At 39.5% G+C, this 9,679-nt stretch overlaps 1 protein-coding gene across 1 annotated transcript; it reads left to right on the forward strand.

The window, feature by feature from the left end:
* The first annotated feature begins 798 nt into the window (after positions 1-798).
* On the forward strand, positions 799-8,806 carry LOC127628161 (sonic hedgehog protein-like). Its single transcript, XM_052104926.1, has 3 exons — positions 799-1,449; positions 5,104-5,365; positions 6,924-8,806. The coding sequence occupies exons 1-3, from the start codon at positions 1,150-1,152 to the stop codon at positions 7,616-7,618; spliced, it is 1,257 nt and encodes a 418-aa protein (XP_051960886.1). The 5' UTR covers positions 799-1,149; the 3' UTR covers positions 7,619-8,806.
* Positions 8,807-9,679: the final 873 nt, after the last annotated feature.

A 9,679-nucleotide genomic window follows, 5' to 3' on the forward strand; every position in this document is an offset into this window, starting at 1 on the left:
TCTCGCTCTCTCTCTCTCTCTTATGCCAGTAGAATAGCAGCTGATAGAGATGGAGAGAAATGTAATTATATCCTAATTGAATCAGAACATTGCTGTTTTTATTTTATTTTGTATTTATTTGTATTTATTTTTTTTGGGGGGGGGGATAAAGTCCTTGTGTTTGAAATAGGACAATATTTAAAATAAATAAGGCCCATAGATTGTTCAGAAACGGTTGAACTTTTTTACTTTACAACTTTAAGAATTAGGCAAAAAGTGATGTTCCTACTTGTGGTAATGCACAAAACCTAATAAATAATATTGAATTGTTTTTTCTATTATTATTTAATTAAAATTATTATAAACAATACTACTTGTTCTGGCTTCTGTAAATCGCAACTCAATTTACAGGTTATAAACCTGACATTTATAGGATTAAAGAGATCAAAATAATATACAATAACAGAGTGAGAAGATGGATGCTGTATTAAACAAAATGTGAATGTAATGTCCTTATTTTTATCCCATTTATTTTTCTTTATTTACATATATTACTGGTTTTAACTAAAAAATGAATAATTTTGAAGTTCAACGTCTTTTCAGAGTTGCATTATTTATTTACCCAGATATGCACCTGAATATAGTCCATTAGCAGGTCACACGTGGATGGGGCAGTTTTTCTTATACTGAGCCACACATGCATGTCGCATGGCAAACTGCGTTCACATCTCACCGTGTCCCTCCCCGAAACCCACCTTCTTTAAAGATTTTTGCACGTCTGTTTTGTGGGTTAACATCATAAGGGTTCGTCCTGTCGAGCCAATCAGGTTCCTCCCTACCTCAGATCGCAGCTATAATACATAGGAGTAAAGAGTCTTCTCGCATAAGTGACTGTGGCTTCAACGTTGTGTTTTCGAGGTCAGTCTTACCTTTCCCACATTCGCGCCGCAAACCTCCGATGCGTTCCGTTATCACACGTGCATTTCCGCACCTGTCACGGTAGGGGCACGCTCTGAGGGACGCGCGTGAACTGAACCGGAGGAGGAGACGGCAAGGACATCGCAGGAGATCCGCGCAGTGAGAACGCAGCGCGAGATATCCTGGTCGGACCGGACGGACGCTCCGTAGAACACCGCAGCCCAGGATTCGTGCGACATTCACCGGGCCAGAATGCGGTTTATGACGAGAGTGGCGCTGGTGTCTCTTGTCAGTCTGTCCTTGGTGCTGTCCGGACTGGCCTGCGGTCCTGGCAGAGGCTACGGCAGAAGAAGACATCCGAAGAAACTGACACCTCTCTCTTACAAGCAGTTCATACCTAATGTCGCGGAAAAGACCTTAGGGGCCAGTGGCAGATACGAGGGCAAGATCACGCGAAATTCGGAGAGATTTAAAGAACTTACTCCAAATTACAATCCCGACATTATCTTTAAGGATGAGGAGAACACAGGCGCGGACAGACTCATGACACAGGTAATTCCTTTGCCTTCAGATACTATTGCACACTTCCCCGGACCGCATCATTCTGCTTGCACTTGATGTGAGAGCTTCAAAAAGTAGCTAAAGGATTGTGAATTACACCTTGTGGGCATGGTTATGCTATAGTCTTAAGGCTTTATCCAGTGAAGCTGTGCGTGAGAAATGCCATCAAGACAGTGCCGGCTGGTTGCCTCTTTGCTCACCCTCATTGTGGAAGGTTGCTTAAAATATTTATGCCTCTCTGTTCATATCTATAAATGCATCCGCGTTTAGATGCATAGCAGCGTGCGCGCTTTATTTTGGATATAGGCCTATATGTTGTATAAAATGCGGATATCGTACCCTGCTATCTGCTAGATATATAGATAGATAGATGCGGCACCTGGTTTTAAGCAACTGTGAAGATGTCAATATCATTACAGCTAAATGTAGATCAAAATTAAGCATGCATTTCCATGGGATCGTTTAGTCAGACCGCAGCCCACCCGCTCGCAGCGACTGCTTATCAGGGCATGAAAATATTGACATTTCTGGAAGGATGCTCTGAAAATTGTTACTACTTATTAATGGGCCGGGAATGTACCACTTATATAGCGACAGATTCGAATCACACACAATAGTCCCTCTTGTTTGCAGGAGTTTTCTCATCTGCTGACAAATGTTTTACACGCATGCGATGCTGCATAACATATAATTGGTGTACAACTGACCGATAGGCTATCTATACGGCATCGACTTACAGTCTGAAACAAGTTTTATGTGGTACACTCCAGGTGGTTGTAGCAACACCTCAGCGAGCACAGCATGATTTTAATTGCAATAGACTCCGTTACAATTATGGCCATCAGAGGACTTCATATAGGCTATTCACATAATTAGCTGCCAGAAGATGCAAACCCTCTCCTTTCTGATTGAAACTAGGCTATATATAATCTGACGGGTCAGACCTTAATATTTATTTCATGGTTATTGCTGGGCAGTTGCGTCTGTCTATAACATTTAGGGTGACATCCCTTCACACAACGCCACCCTTTATCTGTTTTCTTACTTTTTCTTTGGCCTCTGAATAATCAGACAGCTTCGGGAATAGGCTGTCTGTCCCCAACATGGATTTCCACTCTCGTCGCATTAGCAGAGATCATGTGAACTTCTAACCCGTGGCCATTGAAAAGGGACAGTAGGCTAATATCAGTAGCTTACATTTTGGAACTGTATTTGCTATACCCCGTGTAATGAAGTTTGCTTCAGTGTAATCTGCATGATGGTTATTACCCTGAGTAGCTATTATATTTTATAAGACTATTTTAAAGGTATTTGTTAAATACTCAATTCAAATTCAATGTGATTGGTTATCGCAAGGACGAGGTTTGCTGAAGCATTAGTGTGGGACCTATATGCGCTGTCACCCACAGTTACTAATTTACACGTGGCGCGCAGGTGCATTATAAAGTTTCCCTTTTTGGTCCTTGAAAAGATGAAACTCATGTCTGGTGTGGTTTTCCTCAGATGTATATCAAACTCTACTTAAGTTGAATATGATTAAAAGTGTGCGATGACCCGCGGGCACACACGCTGCCATTAAAATAGGAAATCTTGTAACTTCAAACATTGATGCTTCAGGCTTTCATGGAAGTTTACGAGGTGTCCTGCTAACAAATGTTTCTGAGCAGCCACTCCGAGTTTAAGAGATAGTTTGTTGGTTAAACGCGCCGTTTAGTGAATTACACTTAACGCTTCTGTTTGCGAAATTATGCGGAACCGTGAGGGCATCCCAGGGGTTGTTTGCTCTGACAGGTAGCTGATAAATGTTTCCTCTAAAACAGTTCGTTTGGGGGGGGGGGATTAGGAACCGACTGTGACTAGGCGGCTTGTGAACAAACCTCGTGTGGAGCACAAAGCGGCGGCGCAGGGGGCTCCCGCTGCGCTTCATGGTGGCTGAACAGAATTTGGCTTGATTTGCGGCACACGACCCAATGAATTAATAAAGAGTTTAGGCTTTACGGTTCTTGTGTCCCGACAGTTTTGCTCAGAATGTGCCAGATATATTTGGCCCCTTGTTTGTATTTTCCTCTCTCGTTCGTGTGCCACAAGTGCTTGAGCTGATACTAAAAAAATACTTAGCCTATCTTAAAAATGTCTTAACAACCACATAAACTTGTTTTATTTTCTGGTTCAAGTAAATAATAATATAATAATAATAATAATATGTCTGAGTCTACATTAGGTTACACCAACAATTAGGTCATGTAAGCATGACTCTTTAGGGTAAATATTGCGTGTTACCACTTTTTACAGTGAGACTGCAGGTAGCCTATAATCAGTAGCTACAGATATGACAAGGAAATATGTTTCATATGTGTTAGAATTAAGTACAAGTCTATCATTTTTCATTTAGTCTTAGATATTCCACAGATGTACCAGTATCTGTTTGGAAATTATTAATGCTGGCTACAGGAGGGTATACAGTATGTATATATAGAGAAAGTGAGAAAGACCTACCTTGTTGGAGATTTGATAGATTGAAAAACATACATTACAGGTAGTATAATGTTTTCACATTGAGACATAATGGAGTGTTAGTTAAAAAATATTAAATGAATATACATATACATCATCTTTTAATTGGTATATTATGGATATTGTCCAGTGTCTGTAAGATGAAGATCCTTCACTGCAGACATGAAAATGAGAGTCAGTTGGTGAAAGAGATTGGGGGAATTGTTGCCTGCAGAAATGAATGTGGATGTTATAGGCTAAGGGTGGTGTGTGTATGCTTGAGACACAGGGGAGAGAGAAAGAAAGGACAACAGAGTCAAAACCAGGAGTGTATACGTGTGTGAATTATTACAGGTATTAATTTGGCTTAGTGTCACAATTTGCAAGCATATTTTGAATAGATTTTATATAACCCCTGAAAGAGCGTTGGTTAAGCAATCACATCACGTGCCTTGAGCAAACCTGTGCTGCAAGAATAATGAGTAGTTGCTTCTACCCTTGGAAGCAGTGAAAGAGTCTTTTGTGGTGTTTTATTTGACATATTGGTTAAGTGTTGGGAAGAGTTGTCTGGGAGAAGGCCAAGCATCTCCACACTAGGTCCTGGGAAAGGTTAATGGGTGCACCACCCAAACATGGCCTGATATACCTGCACTTCAGCTGGGTTACTATTACTACTGCTACTACAAAAGAAAACCTACGAATCACTAATTCAAAAACATTACATCAGTATTTCTTGCCTTCTTAGCTAAGCTTCTCATTTTATGTAATATTTCCTTTGAGTGCATTTAAATAGAAGAGGCATTGATGCAGTCACACCTTTCCCCAGTTGGATCTATATATTTTAGATCAGTGAAGCGAATGCAATAACTTATCAATTTTTCATTGAGCTCTTTGAACAGAATATCCTTGCATGCTGAATTATTTTCTGTGTAAATACAGGTTTCTCATAGTGGATTTGTCTGGCCATATTGATCTGGTTAATTAAAGAATTATTGCAGTTTGTTCAGAAATGTTGGACTAGTTTTAGACATCATAGTCTATAAATAGATATGTAGGTTTGTTTCAGTTGTAATTGAGAAACATTATATAGATAATTTCATTCCAATAATCAGGTTAAATTACCTCTCCTTCCTTTCTCTGTCTCTCCATCAGAGATGCAAAGACAAGCTGAACTCACTGGCCATCTCTGTAATGAACCAGTGGCCAGGGGTTAAGCTGCGTGTAACAGAGGGCTGGGATGAGGATGGTCATCATTTTGAAGAATCACTCCACTACGAGGGAAGAGCTGTTGATATCACCACGTCTGATCGAGACAAGAGCAAATATGGGACACTCTCTCGTTTAGCTGTGGAGGCTGGATTTGACTGGGTCTATTATGAGTCCAAAGCCCACATCCATTGCTCTGTCAAAGCAGGTAAGATCACAGTGGCTTGGCTGGAATACCAAAACCATGTTTGAATAAAAAAAAGCGCCCCTAACACTTCACATTTCATTTTTAAATGTAACAAGTTTAAGAACACAAACTAGAGTAGTGCTCTTAATTTAATATTGGAAGTCTTCTAAATTATAAGTATTTTACATATAACTTCTGGCTTGATATCTGCAAAGAGACTCTTGTTTCTAAAACTAATTCTAAAATAAATATTTCAGTTATTGTGAAGAAAAATTATCTCAAGGCTATTCCATTTTAGTACACCTGCTTTAAATGTTTACACCATATGAATTAGCCTTGATAGGATAGATCCTTCTGTGAGTTGTAACTAACACAGTAAGACTTGTCAGCTATATACTGATCTTATATCGCCCCACTCTGTTTCAGTGAAGCAACCGCTTATCAAAGATCACTCACTGCAACAGAAGACAAGCGCAGACAATTTACTGGAGATTTATGTGGTCAAATTGAGGATGTTATTACACACAGGCTTGTAAAATTAAGTGGTGATGCCTGTGAAGGCTTTGTGACATCACGTGCGCAAATACGTTGTAATTCCTGGTATCATGAATTGTGTTTATTCTACTTGAACTTTCCACTTGTTGGTAGTCTACTCAAGCTTATCTTTGGTTGAAGGCGAGTGATGAAACGCAATATTGTCTGATTTTGTAGGAAATTATTAGCAAAGGCCTATAAATTATCCTACTCATGCAAAGTCATGCATTTTAAATTCTAAACACATTTACAAATACATTCTAGGCTTTGAACAGGGCCCAAATCTGTTCCTCACTGGTCATCAACTTATTTCATGCCCAAGAACATTATGAGAGGATTAGACTTTAAAAAGTCCATTCTATAGGTCTATTTACCCATCCATGAATTTGGAATGTGAAGAGTTCCCACAAGGCTGGAATTATTGTCATTAAGCCTGACAACAGAGAGCATGATGGTTTAAAAATGAAAGGAAAGAAGAGGAGGGCATTGATTGACTACCGCAAGCATTTCTCATTTACATTCAAATCTACACCATTAGAGCCTCGGAGAAGTGTCTGGGCTGAGTAAATACTTTTTGAGCCTGCTTGGGGTTTTCTCTTTCTTCTAGAAAGAAGGGTATAAGTGTGAATTGTCACACAGAAGTGTCTGCACCTGAGCAAATATGAATGAGGCGCAAGGGAAGGCAGAAATCTCCTTTTCCAAGAGTGTTCTGTACACAAGTTGCATTAGAATGACAAAGTCTGGGCTTTATTGGTTTTTAATTAGAGCAGTCCCAGCTCTTTCCTCCAACTCACACAAAGACATTTTTTTCCCCCTTTTGATTTACAACCCAATTCCTGTCTCTACGTTTTCTTTTGTTGATTCAGACTTTTTGGAGCTTTTCTACTCATTTCCCTCAAACTTGACGACACAAAATATTTTGGAGCATAGTTGATTTATAGTTTAATTCGTTAATTTCTTGATATAGAAAATGTAGAAAGCAATATAGTTGAAACGCCATAACATTAAGATGGATTTGTTAACCGCATGCTATTTATCTCGACAGAAAACTCGGTTGCCGCAAAATCTGGAGGCTGCTTCCCGGGGTCGGCTTTGGTCACGATGAAAGACGGAGGACAGAAGCCCCTGAGAGACCTGAACCCCGGTGACAAGGTGCTGGCGGCGGACAGCGCGGGAAACCTCGTGTACAGTGACTTCATCATGTTCACGGACCGAGACTCGACGACGCGACGTGTTTTTTACGTCATAGAAACTAAAGAACCCGTTGAAAAGATCACCCTCACCGCAGCTCACCTCCTGTTTGTCCTCGACAACTCAACGGATGATCTCCACACCATGAACGCCGCGTTTGCCAGCAGTGTCAATCCTGGACAAAAGGTGATGGTTGTTGATGAAAGCGGTCAACTTAAATCTGTCATCGTCGACCGGATATACACGGAGGAGCACCAGGGCTCGTTCGCACCAGTGACTGCTGATGGAACCATTGTCGTCGACCGAGTACTGGCGTCTTGTTACGCGGTAATAGAGGACCACTGTCTCGCGCATTTGGCCTTCGCGCCAGTCAGACTATATTATGACGTGTCATCAGTAATATTTTCAGAAGACTTCATCAATCAGTCCGATGCGACTTTACAACAAGAGGGAGTCCACTGGTACTCTAAGCTCCTTTATCAAATGGGAACGTGGCTTTTGGATGGTCACATGCTTCATCCTTTGGGGATGTCAGTAAACTCGAGCTGAAAACCCTCATATGGAAATAAAACGAGAAATCACACTGATGTAGGATATAAGACAATATTAGTACGAGAGAGAGAGAGTGAAAGAGAGAGAGAGAGAGAGAGAGAGAGAGAGAGAGAGAGAGAGAGAGAGAGAGAGAGAGACAAAGTTCCCGAGCAAGGGTGGTATATTTATTACAATGACTTGAAAATGTGTCATTTTCAAAGAATAAATGGAGCCTTAAAAGTTTTCTTTGCATAATTTATTCTCGCGTGAACTCAGGCTGGTGGCACACATCGGATTCTAATGCAGTGTGACCAGTCGATGGTGCAGAATCTATTTTTGTATGTCTCATGTAAACAGAAAAAAAAAGTGATACTGCAAGAAAAAAGAGAGGAAAAAACTTTCATGACAGGCTGTAGTGTGCAACTGACTGTTATATTTTAGGGGTAAGCAAACGCCGTGGGACTCCAGAAATTATATTTTTATACACAGAATTGTACATTAGATTTTGACTGATCGTTACCTAATCACTTTTCGTTATTTGAAATAGTGTAAGATACGAGAATATATTTTAATTTAAATAGATGCAGAGTCTTGTGCTGTTTTCTGTTTTAGAATTTTCTATTATTTTGTCATTGGTTTTGTTGTCAGAGTTGGAAAAATTCACAGTTTTCTCTGTTTTCATTGTTTCCTGATGTAATTTGTGTTTTTGAGAAAATACGAAATGCACATTCTGACAATTCAGTGACGAAAATTGTCCCATAGTAGCCTACAAAGCAAACTGTTCCGTTAAATAACATAAGTATCTACTGTACATTTACTAAAACTGTATAATTATTATTTTAATTTTTTTTCTTCATATTTTGTAATAGGTAAATAGTTTTATAGAAATAAAATGCAACTGATGCACAGTTTGGATAGCATATGATTGAGTGGCCATACTTAGCCGACCTTTCATTAAGGCAAGGTGTCAGGAAATGTATATAATTTATAATTTATATGTTTATTATCAAACGAGATAAAGAAAATATTCAAACTGCTCGCTGGTATGTTTTTGTTTCAAGAATGTCCTTTGATAACGCATAAATCGAATGCTGGCCTGCCTGTAATCTTAATAACCAAGAATGGCAGGTTATTAATGCTTATAAATATTATTTTATTATTTATGTTATTTAAATGGCTGTCTCAGTGGCTGTTTATTAAAATATGATTGTGTTATATGTGTCGTGTTTAAAACTCATATTAAATAATGACAAAAGAAAATGATAGCCAACAGGTTGGCTCACAGTACCTATAAGTGCAGTAAATATTGAACTGTTACCTATTGAAATATATCTGATGCGTAGTATAGTTTCACATTATTAAACATACATCGAGCTGTTTCGTGTATCTTAGTAATATTAAAAAGCTCGGGCAGGAGAAAAAAAGTGCATTCTAACAATCGAGTGAAAATGTGAAATTAAAGTAAATCGGACTTTTGCAAAAGCTATCGGTAAAATTAGGAAAAGTCTTTGATCTGGATTGAGTGTGCTTGCGAAAACTTGTCATCCCATGTTAAATATGAAGAGGATTGCCTTTCGCAAATAACATCTGAAAATCTCTCACGCAGATTAAAAAGGCCAGTGCATAGGCCTATGTGCTAAAAACGCACAGACCCCATTTACAGGAAACCGCTATTCGCTGTAGCCATTGGATTTCCCAAGTCAGGATCTTTAGTGGTTGTTGATCCGTTAATCGACGAGGAAAATTCGACGCTGTGGAAACTGGGACGTTGAAGACTCGAAACACGTCATCTTTGTATTACTCTTACCATCAGGTGCGACGGGGGGAGGTGAGGGCGCTCTTCACTTCTACAATACGAGAAAGGGTGTCTGTTTTGTACGTCCCAAACGTGAAGGCTCTTTGTTTCCTTTAGTTATGTCTGAGATGTAACATGTTGTTTCTTCGTCTAAGCAAGGAAGACTCAACGGACCTTGTGCAGCCATCTATTAAACGACAGTTCCGGACTGTTGAGCTTAATCGACAGCATTATTATTTTTTTTGCATGATGACCTCATACAATAATTTTGACTACCTGTAACC

Source organism: Xyrauchen texanus, chromosome 1 (assembly GCF_025860055.1).
Source record: "Xyrauchen texanus isolate HMW12.3.18 chromosome 1, RBS_HiC_50CHRs, whole genome shotgun sequence".
Lineage (NCBI taxonomy): Eukaryota > Metazoa > Chordata > Actinopteri > Cypriniformes > Catostomidae > Xyrauchen > Xyrauchen texanus.